This window comes from Perna viridis, chromosome 11, assembly GCF_037379345.1.
Source record: "Perna viridis isolate PV_CMFRI_1.1 ecotype Kerala chromosome 11, ASM3737934v1, whole genome shotgun sequence".
Classification (NCBI taxonomy): Eukaryota; Metazoa; Mollusca; class Bivalvia; order Mytilida; family Mytilidae; genus Perna; species Perna viridis.
Window position 1 is genome coordinate 29965534 of NC_142455.1, and position 15966 is coordinate 29981499.

The 15966-nt window shown below is 33.1% G+C and overlaps 1 protein-coding gene across 1 annotated transcript; it reads right to left on the reverse strand.

Annotated features, from left to right (window-relative positions):
• Positions 1–10050: 10050 nt before the first annotated feature.
• On the reverse strand, positions 10051–15654 carry LOC148603676 (uncharacterized). The gene is made up of 9 exons (XM_088553346.1): positions 15533–15654; positions 15055–15084; positions 14769–14798; positions 14201–14230; positions 13125–13154; positions 12127–12648; positions 11415–11702; positions 10748–10882; positions 10051–10180 (listed from the first exon to the last, which is right to left on the reverse strand). The coding sequence occupies exons 1-9, from the start codon at positions 15576–15578 to the stop codon at positions 10101–10103; spliced, it is 1191 nt and encodes a 396-aa protein (XP_088409472.1). The 5' UTR covers positions 15579–15654; the 3' UTR covers positions 10051–10100.
• Between the last annotated feature and the right edge of the window lie 312 nt (positions 15655–15966).

The following is a 15966-nucleotide window of genomic DNA, read 5'->3' on the forward strand; positions in this document are numbered from 1 at the left end:
GGGAAACAATAGCAGGAACTATTATTTAATTTTTCTTACATTTAATCATTCAGCAGTAGGACGAATTTTACCAACCAAAATAGTTAAATTTGATCTCTTTTCATTCAAATCATTTTATAAAGATGTGTATGCATTTCTCTGTCAAAGGACCTAAATGCCTGAATAACCTAAATACCAAAAATAAATACTTTTAGAGATCACAAAAAAGTCGTCAACAAGTGTAAACACATCTTTATATAAGCTCTGAAAAGCTCCGACAAAAAAATAAAATTCATTGTAACAAACCGATGAAAATACTCAAAGTAAAACTTAAATTAAAGATTTAATTAAAGATAACGACATAATAATACATTAATGACCAAACATCCTTTGACTGTGGACAGACACGTTTAACATTTATTTGGATTGAACTAGTTTTATAAGACCTTAACCATCCCCTTTAAAGTAAGTTTAAAAATAAATTGCATATAACATACTAATTATATATAACATGCCACAAAATTCAATAAATAATACATCGAATATTCTCCATGGAATATTTCAACATACGCAATATAGAAAAATGCGACATCCACTTAAAGAACGCTCACACTTACTGAAACTAGCTCTGACCATATTAATGAATGGCAATAACATCAAAACTACAAGTATTAGAAATATTCGGTCACTACAATTTTATTGAAATGGATTTGGAATAGTAACGGCAAATACAAAATGTTGTACAATACTTAAAACTACTTAGTTTTTAATAAGGATGAACATTTCCCTTTGCAAGGCATAAAAGAATTTACATACAATTATGAAGTTAAGCATTCATGAAGGAAACTAAGTTTACAAAGTACATTCATAGAGGGCGGTATTAGAAATCCGCCACCGGTAAAGGCTAAACTTAACAAAAATATAGACTTTATAGAAAAAATGAATTAAAACTTAATTTTCCTAAACTAGTGTTGATTTCTGTGAAAACTTATCGCCCAGTATCTAAAAATTTTGATTTATTATTGAATTCATATCAATTTGTATAGGTTTATGACATTTCTGAATACTATTAGGATAATTAATTGTGAATAACCAATATATGCTCACAACTTAAAGCATTCTTGGCAGGAGTAGTTATATATTGTTTATTCACAATTTATCACCTTATTTATAACATAGTTATTTTCAATAATGCATTGCTATTTTCAACATGAATAGGAAAATTTTTTATCTGTGGCCTGATATTCGTGTTGTGACTTTTCGTCGTGAGCAAATCAGAGAATGAAATATAAAATTTATTTCACATGCAATTTATCGAAACGACGATTTGCAATAAAGGATTTTTAAGACCCAAAATATCTCGTCAAATGATGCTAAAATAGTGGAATAATTATCTAAAATAGTCAAAACAAATATAGATAAAAACCGCTATAAAACATGGGGCAATATCAACTATATATGTAAAAACTTGTTTAATTCTAATTGCAATACCTCCAGACCCTATTTCATATACTGTATACTCTAACAAATAGGCTTCTGGAACAGGGTTATGTTGCTACAAGATTGAATTCATCACTACAGAAGTTTTATGGTCGTCATCATGAACTCGTGGATCGTTATGGTGTATCCATCTGAACCATGAAAACTGATTTATTCAACGGGTCATAGTTTTCCTTTCCTGGTTTGTCTACCCCAGACAACTTTTTATGAGCAACTCGGCGGGTGTTTCTAGAAAAGCAGAGGACGCTTATTCTACCTGTGTCCTGGTCCATTCTCCCAGTTTTTAGCGGAGTCCGAGTTGCTTTTGTTACTTTGTATGTATGATTTTAGTTACTTTATTTTCTTTGTTGTGTGTGTCTGTTTTCCACGTCTGGTCTTTGTCTCTGGATTTCATTCTTTTGATTACCGCTATAACCTTGATTCCCTTGATTACTCTTTAATAAGGCGCCAATTTTTCCGAAAATGTCTTGGCTTATTATCTTGCGGAAATATTGAAAAAAAAACTCAGTAGAAAATAGCCATCTTAATCATTTGTTATTTTTCATTTTTTGTAATGTTAAACCACGTTCAGTTACATTAATCTCCGCTTCTGAAAATCTTGTAAATCGCATTTTAATGTATTTTCAATACATCTGTTTATAAGATTATCACTACTTACATACATGTTTTTCATAGAAAAGTTTATTCTCCTTTACTATATCAAACTGATTCATTACAATAGTACCACTGTCTTTTTCACTCTCGGATATACATTTATTGGTAAAGATTCTTGATTCCAAAACACAAAAATATTTTGTGTACTTTCTACCTTCTTCAATCCACTGAAGCCTTGATCTTATTACTTTCGCTTTCATTTTCTCTTTTCCAATATTGTCTTATTCTAATTTCTTATCTTCCAAATCTTTTACCTCATCTAAATTTGTTTCAAGTATTTCTTTTTCTTTCTCTAATTTTCGTTTTTCTGATAATAAGCATACGATATGTTTTCACCCCTAATGTCCATCATCAAATTCTAGAAAAATAATATCCTTTTTCTTTAAACAAATTACTGTATTCTTGATCAAATAACAAATAGTCATTAAACTTCCAAATCTAATTCTAAATTAATTATTGAATGGCCAGATCTGTAGCTGGAATCTCGAATTTTGAAAGCTGTCAAAACTATCCGTCAAATGTTGCAATATAGTTTTGTTTTTCCGTGTGTACCTCTTTATACTAGGAAATAAATCTCTAAAGGGGTCAACAAGACTAAACTGCTGAATAATTTCTAACATGTTATCTCTTGCTTTTGGGCTATTTAATTGCAAACGGTTACAATAATCCATTTTTTTCAATGGCTAGGTTAAAATCACCACACTGTATGAAGTTTGCATTTCCCAGATCATTAATAAATTAATTGATGGAAAAAGTGAGGATCATCTGTATATTGGGACCATATACAGATAATGATGTTAATCATTCTTTATCTACAACTATATCTAGTGCTAGTAGTTAGCATTAAGATTTTTTTGTCCTTAAAACAAAACAACTTTACATTCATAGTTATTATTGAGAAGAATTACCACTCCTCTTGAATTAGATGAATATATAAAAAAGTTATCATAACTCCACATGGATATAATACGATTTTTATAATCAGCAATGAAACGTGTATGCTTGATATAATATATATATATTACTTGTCTTTGATAAGAGATAATTAAATACATCTCGTCACTTGTTACTTTCTCCAAGACTTTTACACATAACTGATAGAATTTTCAATGTACCCATAAAGGTTTCCTCAAACTATCAAATACAATTTTACTAATTGATGTTTTTGAGTCAAAAGTCATAACAAAAATCATCAGACAAGCGAACACTGTATAAAACATTATTCCCTTTTCATAACATTCACAAATATATAATGAGAATGAAAAAGATTTGCATAAAATATACAAAAGAAAGAATTTAATTAAATATACCTTAATTAAAATGGTTAAGATATTTTATAAAATTAGAAACAGTTAAATGTAAGAATGTTTCCATCATTTTTTTGCAAAATCTAACCAAACAGAAATTGTATTTTCTAAAATCTTAGTTCCTAATGTTACAATGTACAAATATATCAAAATTATTGTACTTTTTAGTGTGAAATAAATATAATACATAACTACTAGATCATCAAGAAGGCGGTGGATTGCTACACTATCTCTATCTTTGAGTGTCACTTTCAAATACGATTTTACCATTTCAATATAATCATGACGAAGATCTCGTTTCTAACGCGAAGGGAAGTTGTACACTTCAATAATGTTTTCCTTCGAATATTGCTCATTGCAGTTACTGCTTGCGTTTGCAATCTTTGCAATTTTAGATGTTTCTTTCAGTTCCTTTTTCATATGGTTTTTATTTGCCTCGAGTTGTTCTAATTTTCTTGTAAGATGTTCATTTTCAATTGATAAAGCATCAACCTTCTCCTGCATTTCAATCTGAAGTTTTGTAATTTTATCATGCAGTTTTTTTTCAAGAGTGGATTCAAACATACTATATAGTTTTTTCACTATCCCTGCAACAATAGTTTCAAGATCAACAGTTCTATCAAGATTTTTGTCACTTCCTTTTAATCACTTTTTGTGGTAACATCCCTGAGGGATGTTATTTAATGTCATATAAACCTTTCTGAAAGTTAGTCAACCCTAATATATCCAGACTTATGTTTGAATCAGTTGATAAATCAGAATTAGCTCTTTTAGCATATGGTTTGTTTATAAAACTATATATAGATAAGGGATATAGTAGGATTCAAGGTATAGAAGTAACCCAGTAGAGCATATGTAACCAAAACTCACTTCTCTTATTTTAAATGGAAGAATGAATTCTCTTAGAGGAGCTATGGGAGAACTGGATTGGTATGCTAAACTATCTTGGCTTAATATTGATTTAAAAAAAAAAACAAATGGTATGGATTGGGAACAAGAAGTATAGTAAAGTAAAGAAATATTATGTCATGACAGTAATTTGTCATGTGGTCCAAATAATTTTAGACTTTTTGGTATCAACTTTAACGTAGATCTAAAATATTGGCTATAAAATATAAATATAGACTACTACTTCAAATAAAAAACCTTGTCACAACCTGCTCCAAAAAGAACTTGACAGTTACTGGAAAACTATCTGCAGTGAAAGCAATTATGCTTCCTTTCTTTGTTTTTGACATTGACTAATCCTACAGTATATATTTCTAGGAAAAGAAATAGATACTTTTCTTTGTTTTATTAGGAATTCTCCAGTACACAGAATTAAGTACGGAGTTTTATGTATGGATTATATGCGTGATGGCTAAGGATGATAGATGTCAATTCTTGTATTACTGCATTTAATTGCATATGGATAAAAAAGTATTTAATTTAGAATGTAAATGGTTAAATAATATCACTACCGTATTGGATAAAGAAAAGTTACATAAATTAGGAAATAACTATACTACCAAAATGTTATCAAGTATAAGAAATAACTTTTGATATGATGTATTTAGTGCATTGCAATTTTTGTTCGGAAAGAGACGACAATACAAATTGGAATTATTTATTATCTATACCAATATAAATGAATAAGAATATTATTGTTGAAAATAAACCTATATTTTATAGAGAATGGTTTACGAAAAAAATATTTTTGTTAATGATACAGTGAATAAGGATGGAAGATTTCTTTTCATTCAAGAATTACATAATAAGATTAATATCCCAGTAAACATTATGAAGTATAAGAGCATCTAGATTGGCAAATAAACTTCAATGCCCCTTTCTTTCATCATTTATACAAACTATTATAAAAAGATAAAGGGTGCATGAGATATTTATCAGGTATTCAGACAAAATATTATTCAAAATGGACAGACAAGATGGGGGCGATCTATTAGAATTTAATGATAATAAACGGAGAGAGACTTTTAAACTTCCATTTTAATGTACGCAAAATATAAAATTTAGAACATTCATTGTTGTACAAAGTTTTATTGAAAGTATAGACTCCTGGTATTTATCAAATGGTATAAGCCTACTGTTATAAGATTTTTATGGTAATGTATCAAAGATTTAAAAGGAGAGGCCACAAACTTATTTTTTTCTAAAACTGAAAAAATATATTTAAAACATAAGATATATTAAAAATGTATTTAGCATCTGTAGTATAAAAAAAAGTATTGGATGATTTATAGTTTCTGGAAAAAATGTATTGCTGTCAAAAAAAAAAAATAATAATAATAAAAAAAAAATATAATAAAAAAAATAAAAAATAAAAAAATTCTTGTTTCATCGGTGAGATAGAAACTCCATATCGGCCAATGAAATTGTGATGAGAACCGAAAAAAAAATATGTAGTGATAATGTTAACAAAGGCTGAAACGTATCCCTGTTTAAGAAGTTTATTAGTGCCCTACTGTACAGATCACAGGTTTCCACATTATAACTATTATTTCTATCTTTAATTTAAACTTCATTTTGTAGATAAGAGATTATTCTGAGATAATACATCATCCCCGTCTTCCCAGACTTGTTCCAAAAATTATTTTATCTTTGCTTATTGCATCACTACATATATTGTTTGCACAATTGTGTAAAGTATCTTGTTTGGGAAATCTTAAAAGGAAACTGAAGAGGAGGAAAAACTACTACTGGTATTTGTAAGTTTTATTCTGCCATAAAACCCAATTGAAATATTATTGGATGACCAGGTGATATCATGCCGTCGTCATTAAATCCTTCCGTGTCAATTTTAACTACTTCTAGTATGCTCAATCGGGGTATTTGTGTTAAAGGAAATAGATACTTCAAATGCAAAATATTTTGATAACTCACCACTCCAGAAAGTATCATCTATAGCACCATTGTCATGTACATTGTAGATAAAATTGCGTCAATGATTTCTTGATTTTTTTTTAAGTCAAAGCGGTCATTTTTTACATTTTGCGGTTTAACAAATTGTCTCGGAACGTTGTGACTGGTAAATGTGATAAGTGTAGTTTTTTATAACCAGAGTTTTGGTTTTATTTAAATCTAAATAAATATTGCATTTTTCTTGCTAGTACAGAAAAAAAGTTTTATAAGATAAGAATGACCATTATGAGTTCTCGGGTTCGCAATTGATTTTAAACCTTTTGATATTGATAAATAATCATAAACGTCTTATTTCGATGTCGCTTGATGTTTTACATGTTGTTTTGCTTTTAGCATAACAGATCAACTTGAATCTTCATTTGACCTTATTTTTAATGGTTTTAGCATCTTTTGCGTTTGCTTTTTATTTTGAATCAATGTACTTAATGCTTGTGTTAAATCATTTGTCGGTGACTTGGCCGGCCATTCTTTCCGCATTTCAGTTTAACCATTGAACGCAGTTAAGAGTTATGTTAAGAAAGACGGGTATCGCGAATATTGACCGTCGTCCAATTCTTCATTACATTCTACCTTATCTCGCTTTAACAATTCTATGTCTATGTTCCATTCTAGCGTGAATGTCTGCCGCAGTATTCGCAATGATGTCTATTAAACCAGAAAGATCATAGACAAAATTGGAAAGATGCTAGGACTAACATTAGTAAAACATCTCTCCGTCTCACTCCAATAGAAGATCTTAGTAATGGTGTTAGTTGGTGGTCTATTTGGATGCACAATATACTAATAATATAAATTGAGCACCTGTTCAATGCTTCGAGTTTTAGTCGAGCCCAAGTTGGTTATTTACTTTTATTTCTTTGTACGTATTATTTTGGTTATTTTATGTTCTTTGTGTGTGTGTTTGTTTCCCCTGTCTGGTATTTGTTTCCGGAGTACATTCTTTTGATTTTCGCTAGAATTTGTTCCCTTGATTACGCATATACATCTTTAATTATGAAAACACTAGCCTCTTATGCTATTTTTGAAGTAGATTATATTGTATGCTTGAATAGACCACGAGGTCGATGTAGCTTGTATTGTATGACTGAATGAACCACAAGGTCGAAGTAGCTTGTATTGTACGCCTGAATAGACCACGACGTCGAATGTCTACAGTTCTACAATTGTACGCCTGAATGGACCACGAGGTCGAAGTAGCTTGTATTGTACGCCTATATGGATCACGAGGTCGACGTAACTTGTATTGTACGCCTGAATGGACCACGAGGTCGAATGTCTACAGTTCTACAGTTGTACGCCTATATTGATCATGAGATCGACGTAGCTTGTATTGTACGCCTGAATGGATCACGAGGTCGAAGTAGCTTGTATTGTACGCGTATATGGATCATGAGGTCGACGTAGCTTGTATTGTACGCCTGAATGGATCACGAGGTCGACGTAGCTTGTATTGTACGCCTGAATTGACCACGAGGTTGAAATAGCTTGTATTGTACGCCTGAATGGACCACGATGTCGAAGTAGCTTGTATTGTACGCCTGAATGAACTACGAGGTCGAAGTAGCTTGTATTGTACGCCTGAATGGACCACGAGGTTGAAGTACCTTGTATTGTACGCCTGAATAGACCACGAGGTCGAATGTCTACAGTTCTACAATTGTACGCCTATATCCATCATGAGGTCGACGTAGCTCGTATTGTACGTCTGAATGGATCACGAGGTCAAAATATCTTGTATTGTACGCCTGAATGGACCACGAGGTCGAATGTCTACAGTTCTACAATTGTACGCCTATATGGATCACGAACTCGACGTAGCTTGTACTGTACGCCTAAATGGACCTCGAGGTCGAAGTACCTTGTATTGTACGCCTGATTGGACCACGAGGTCGACGAACCTTGTATTGTACGCCTGAATGGACCACGAGGTTGAAATAGCTTGTATTGTACGCCTGAATGGACCACGAGGTCGAAGTAGCTTGTATTGTACGCCTGAATTGACCACGAGGTTGAAATAGCTTGTATTGTACGCCTGAATGGACCACGAGGTCGACGAACCTTGTATTGTACGCCTGAATGGACCACGAGGTCGAACGTCTACAGTTCTACAATTGTACGCCTATATGGATCACGAAGTCGACGTAGCTTGTACTGTACGCCTAAATGGATCTCGAGGTCGAAGTACCTTGTATTGTACGCCTGAATGGACCACGAGATCGAAGTAGCTTGTATTGTACGCCTGAATGGACCACAAGGTCGAAGTAGCTTTTATTGTACGCCTGAATGGACCACGAGGTCGACGTAGCTTGTATTGTACGCCTGAATGGACCATGAGGTCGAATGTCTACAGTTCTACAATTGTACGCCTATATGGATCACGAGGTCAACGTAGCTTGTATTGTACGCCTGAACGAACCACGAGGTCGACGTAGCTTGTACTGTACGCCTGAATGGACCACGAGGTCGAAGTACCTTGTATTGTAGGCCTGAATGGACCACGAGGTCGACGTAGCTTGTATTGTACGCCTGAATGGACCTCGAGCTCGAATGTCTATAGTTCTGCAATTGTACGTCTGAATTGACCACGAGGTCGAAGTAGCTTGTATTGTACGCCTATATGGATCACGAGATTGATGTGGCTTGTATTGTACGCCTGAATGGACCACGAGGTCGACGAACCTTGTATTGTACGCCTGAATGGACCACGAGGTCGAACGTCTACAGTTCTACAATTGTACGCCTATATGGATCACGAAGTCGACGTAGCTTGTACTGTACGCCTAAATGGATCTCGAGGTCGAAGTACCTGTATTGTACGCCTGATTGGACCACGAGATCGAAGTAGCTTGTATTGTACGCCTGACTGGACCACAAGGTCGAAGTAGCTTTTATTGTACGCCTGAATGGACCACGAGGTCGACGTAGCTTGTATTGTACGCCTGAATGGACCATGAGGTCGAATGTCTACAGTTCTACAATTGTACGCCTATATGGATCACGAGGTCAACGTAGCTTGTATTGTACGCCTGAACGAACCACGAGGTCGACGTAGCTTGTACTGTACGCCTGAATGGACCACGAGGTCGAAGTACCTTGTATTGTAGGCCTGAATGGACCACGAGGTCGACGTAGCTTGTATTGTACGCCTGAATGGACCTCGAGGTCGAATGTCTACAGTTCTGCAATTGTACGTCTGAATTGACCACGAGGTCGAAGTAGCTTGAATTGTACGCCTATATGGATCACGAGATTGATGTGGCTTGTATTGCACGCCTGAATGGATAACGAGGTCGAAGTAGCTTGTTTTGTACGCCTTAATTGGCCACGAGGTTGAAGTAGCTTGTATTGTACGCCTGAATGGACCACGAGGTCGAAGTAGCTTGTATTGTACGCCTGAATGGACCACGAGGTCGACGTAGCTTGTACTGTACGCCTGAATAGACCACGAAGTCGAAGCAATTTTCAAAAACAATAACCGTAAATCTACGATTCAAAACCATACTGGTTCCAGTGACACATTTAAAACACTCCCTTCTCTAAGTGAATATATTCTTAACTGTGATAGATTTAAAAATTATTTTAGCACTTCTTAATTGATGAAATATATTCAATACACATTGTAAACACTATTGGTTATATAGGACGGTGATTACATACACCTTTTGAATAAATCTTCACTGAAAGGCAAACGATATTTTATCACTTTTATTAGGAATAAACTTCCCTAACTTAAACCAAAGTCTATTTTCTGTAATCCTTGATTTCAGTTTCTGGTTCGTCACTGACCTCATTTGACTCTGAAATGGTCGTGTGGGTACCTACTGTAAAAAAAAACCATCAAATGCACTTAAAAGTGTTGAGAAAAATATTGCAAATACCATCATTTCACGAAGATTGATTCCATATCTACATAACTTGACTGCAAAATATTGCTTTTGTGGCTATTTTATAGAAACTTCAATCTATGCTTGTACCTATCCTAATACAAATTTCTCTGAGATGCTGTAAAACAAAGCCTTTTTACACATTTGATTTCTTACCTTATAGAATTATACCGACGTTTAATAGAAAGAATGGTTATATCTAATATTCTCAGTTAAACAAATTTCTTCCCAAAGTAACTATATATATCTTCTTTTAATAGTGGCAACTATTTTATGTAGCGGTAAAAAGGGTTCCGGGAAAGTTTTCACAAAACGTACAAAATAGACATAAAGTCTGCATTTTATCGTTGATTTTTTAAAATTCTTTTACTTGTCATTCTCAGCTTGATGTCAAAAGTACTAAGTTTTTGTCACTCGCGTGGTGTTTCAAACATAGACATTTTGAAATGTTTGTTTAATACATTATTGAATGGTTGTTTTTGAAGCAACCGTATTAATACATACCTGATCTGCTTGAGCACGTTGTAAAGAGAGATAAATCCTTCAGATCATTGAAACAAAATTGGACATCACTATGCTTTGAGTAACACTGACACCAGCTCTTGAAGAATTTGGTTCGGCTACAAGTAATTCTGTACGCTGAAATATGTAAATATGCGAAATACATAATTATGTAAAAAAGCGGTTGATAAAAGTTTTCTTGCAAATAATCTTGACAAATTAAGAATAGAACATTCGAGTGCTTAGTCTGGAAATCTTAGACGCCCGCAGCAAATAGTTTATTGTTATCCAAGGAGGCCTTAAATGTTTTTAGGATACTAACATTTAACAAATGATTGTGACGAACCAATGTACAGGGATAAAATGGAGTAGGTTTTATATTCCAAAACAGTTTAAAAAAAATTGAAATATAAAATTATCCCGTACAAAATAATGCAAATTTCCACGGTTGAAGAAAATTCTGTCTCTAAGTGAAAACAGAAATATAAACAATTTAGGGAAAAAAAAGGTTCACACAGATTGTTTCATTTTTAAGTTTATGAAAATAAATAGGTTTTCTCTTATTTCACTTAAATGTAAAAAAAATAAGTAATTAATCTGTAGCATGCATGGTTCTATATAACAAAACATGAACAAAATATATAAAAGCATCAAAGAAACTTTTTCTTACATTGCCCACGGTAGGTAAATCTGTTCTTTACAACTTTAAATCCATGGTATACAGACAGGTATGTCGAGTAGTCGTAGTTGACAACTGTGGTATGTGTCACGTGTGAACCACCATGATTGTCAACGTCATTATCTGTAGCATCGTTAACATCATCTATGTCCACGTTGCCTGATGGTTTTGTATTTACATCAGTGTTTGTATTATCAATGTTATTCACATTGTCGGTAAGGTCGACGTCACTATCTCCAAGGTTATCGTTGTCGACTGCAGAGTCTGGTATCTGAACCCCTGAAATGAAACAAACTTGTATGTAGTGTCCTAGTGTACAGCTTTTCCTGTAGCACAAATGTACCAAAATCCAATAAATTTCAAAACATGTAATGTAATGGTTCAATGTTTTACGATTGCCAATGCCTACAAATTAGAGTAATGAAATGTCATATAATGAAACTTTAGCATTAATGGAATTTTGTCTTTAAGTCTAAAAGCGACCTTTCGCTACTATTACAAAATCGTATAAAATGTCCGTCTCATATGCAAACTTGAGAATATAGTTATGCAGTACGTAATATAACTTTAAAACAGAAAAATGGCTAACACTACGACAACCTGTTCTCTTTTACAAACGGCAATCAAATGTCGCATAAAATTTCAAAATAACGTTTGTAATTATATGTTGTTTAATATGGTTATCTTTTATCATGCTTCTTACTTTTCCTAATGCGGATTCTTCTCTTAGGCACATATTTGTTTCGTCTACCAGGATATCTTTTGCGTTTAAGTCTCCAACGCCTGACCCGGAAGCCCCTTCTTTTATAAAATATACGGTATTTCCTATTGTATCTCCTCTTTCTATATCCTCTCCGATATTTTCTTTTCGTTAAACTCTTTCTCCACCTATATACTTTGCGGTATCTCCTCCTTCTGTAAACCTTACGATATCTCTTTTTTCTGTAAACCTTACGATATCTTCTTTTTCTGTACACCTTACGATATCTCCTTTTCCTGTAAACCTTACGATATCTCCTTTTTCTGTACACCTTACGATATCTTCTCTTTCTGTACACCTTGCGATATCTCCTCTTTCTATACACCTTACGATGTCTCCGCTTTCTGTACACCTTGCGATATCTCCTTTTTCTGTAAACTATATGCAATGGTCTCTTCCAGTACACCCTTCGCCGACGACGCACACCACAGAATATTTTTCGTGTTCTATACACTCGCCGGCGCCCTAAACCACAACAGTAAAGACTACATAGTAATTACGTCATAGTAAGCTGTAGCAGGTCTTTTGCTCATATATTTTAATTTTTGTGAACAATTTGTCAATTTTAACAAAATAGTCTTGTCAATTATCTGGCACTTTGAGAAGTGATATCCATTGGATACAGACAAAATTTGCGAGTAAAAAACACAAAAACAAAAAAAAACAAAAACAAAAACAAAAACAAAAACAAAAAAACCTCATAGCAAATATTCCAAGACTTACTGAAATCGTTTCATTTGAAAATGACCCCATTTGTAGTCAGCATCTTTGGGGATAAGTCCTTTTTCAGATTTGTAATTACGACTTACCGGAAGATGATTTAATGTTTAACGATGTTAATGTAGTGCGCGTGGGCATAAATTAACAAAAAAAAAAAAAAAAAAAAACAAAAAAAAAACAAAACAAAAAAACCTGTTGATATTTATCAACAAATTACTTACCAATCACCCTTCCTCTGTAAACCCTACGTCCTAAATTAGAATTAAAAAATAAGATGTATCTTTCTTAGAGAACAATTGCCACGTTAACAGTATGATATTCATGTAATGACCACACAAAAGTACGACACAAGACATAAAACATTTTGTTGGATTTTTCACGGTCTTGTTCTATTAGTTTATGTTAAAAAGTTATGGAAATTGTATAGCTTTAATCATGAAAAGAACAAAAATCATTCATAAAAGTGTTTCTGGTTCCATTATACTAAAATTTACCTTATATACGAATTAACAAAATTAATGTTAAAATTAATTACTGATGTTACTTTCATCAAAATGTGATTATCTGCATGTCTGAAGTTCCCGTTTACACTATATACCACTCCCTTTTCCGCAATAGATAAACCACTATTCTCTATTTGATATTTCTTCAGTTTATCATTATAGGACCAACTCTAATGTCATATTGTAAAATTCTTTAACTTCCAAACTGTTGTTTTCAAGTAAAATTTAATAAACAATTTATTGTACATTGCAAATAAATAACCTTTAAACCCGCTGTCTGTGTTCCCCTCATACATAATGCCTATCCCTCCATAAGAAATTATCATTGCTCACCCCTATGCACGAGGGCATGAAAAGTACCGTTTTTAAACGTTTCTGTATAACAGTCACAAATGTATACTTATGTGAAAAAAAACATGATAAATATCATGCTCAATGCAGCTGTAGACGTCCGTTCAGCCAACAGCTCGACATTCCTGGCATTATTTAAATTAAACGTCATTTGACAATCAGATTATTATATAAAGTGACGTAAATTCTTTCAAACTCCTCGGCTATGCAAGCTATTTGCATTTTCCGATAGCGCTACGTGCAGCACTTAGCACCAAATGTAGTTCGTGGATAAAATTCTAGGCATATTACTAACTATGCTGATGTCTTAGGTCAGTCAGCATAGCAAAAAAACAAACTTGGTCTAGCTCTTGACAAGTTGACAAATTCATTTCCTGTAAACTGGTTAACAGGCAACGGTACGTTTAGGTGTTTGTATTGCAAATATGTACAACGAAACTTACCTACTACTCTGCCTCTATAGACTCGACGGGCTAAAACGAAGGTAGTAGTACTATTTTAAGCATTTAAATGTATTATCTTAAAGTCTAAATTGTTATTTCAGAAGCCCTTGGTGTCGACTATAAACAAATGCTCATTTAATATTCAATATTTTAACAGGACTTATGCTTATTTTTCATACATTATTTTCCTTTCATAAAAAAATGTTAAAACAATTATCAAAGAAAGAGAAATTTTTTAAAGCTGAATTTGACTTGTTACACAATTATCCTTCAACATACGTATTTATTTCGTATAATTCGGAGACCATTAACGTCGATCGGTCCGCCATTAGTCCCGATCAAAAAAGTGTTTTGATATCGAATTTCGTCGAACTAATTCGTAATATTCGAATTTGAATCCATTAGAAAAAAAAATTGAAAGGGATTTTATCTATTGAACAGGTTATACGTGATTTTCCTGGTTTGGACCAGTTTACACATGTTATAAACCGCAAAGTGAATACTGTTTATATGAACAATATTTGTTTACTCCAGCCGATATCAATATAAAACAACTTGATCAACTTACCGACATGACGATAACCCCCTTTTCTTCCACCTATAAAGTAAAAAATACAAAAAAAAAAAAATGAATAAAAAAATATCACATTTAGTCGGACTTGTAATAATAAACATGGAATTTGGAAATGTTTGAAATAATTATGATATTTTACAGGACGTAAATATCTCAAACTATATTTAGATATTGAAAAGTTGCTCAGTAAATAGTTTGTAGAAATTTGAATTAGTGGGTAGATTAAACCACATTATTGGTACCCGATGAACCATAATGTCTTTAACAGTGTTTGACTTACCTCGCCTGTGTCTTGCCTCCGTCAAAGCAACTGTAACAAAACAAATGGATATATAGATGAAAAAAAAAACTGATGTACATGATGTATATTAGTACTATTTATAATTTAAGATAAATATCGGCAACAAAATACCGATGAATCATAAAATACATCTCGAGACAACAGAATTCAAAGAATGTTTGGTTTAACCAGGTTTCAAAGCGCGCTTATGCTTCCACATTTATTATAGTTAATTATTACTGGTAATTATAATATGAACGGGTAGTATAATTTCCTTTTTCAAGTATATCCAGTTTACTCTTGAATTTGCCAGGTCATGCATCGTTAATATTTTCCGTACCGATTTATGATTATTAGTTACCTTTAAGAAAAAAAATTAAAAAATAAGTCGGAATGTGTCAATGGGCCAGAGTAGCAACGCAACTGCTTTGGTAGGCAACGGGAATATCAAAAGATTTGTAATGTTATCAAGTCATACCTGCTATCACAATGACCAAGAGGAGAACGAACAACCCCTTAGGCATCGTTGCCACTGGACGTCAGCTCGTCTGTAGTGCGCTAATCTTTGACGAGTTTTATATGATCAGGAAACAACACGTGTTACACTTTTCTTCTTTGTTTCTCCTACAGGTTTCCTGTTTAACATGGGGATTAAACTACACTTTCAAAGATGTAAGATGTTAATATGTCCAATTCTTATTGTAATGTTCAACTTCAATGATTTAGTATTATAAAGATTATTTTAGGATTATGCCTTATTTGATCCACTTAACTTATACAGCATTGTTTCCCCATACACATATCATCAGTATATAGGAATAAAAAAATGTTCCACAAAATGGTAAAATTGTTTACAATGCTATAAAGTATGACATAATTGACGTTTAAGTGTATGGGTTTTGAAAAATCGAA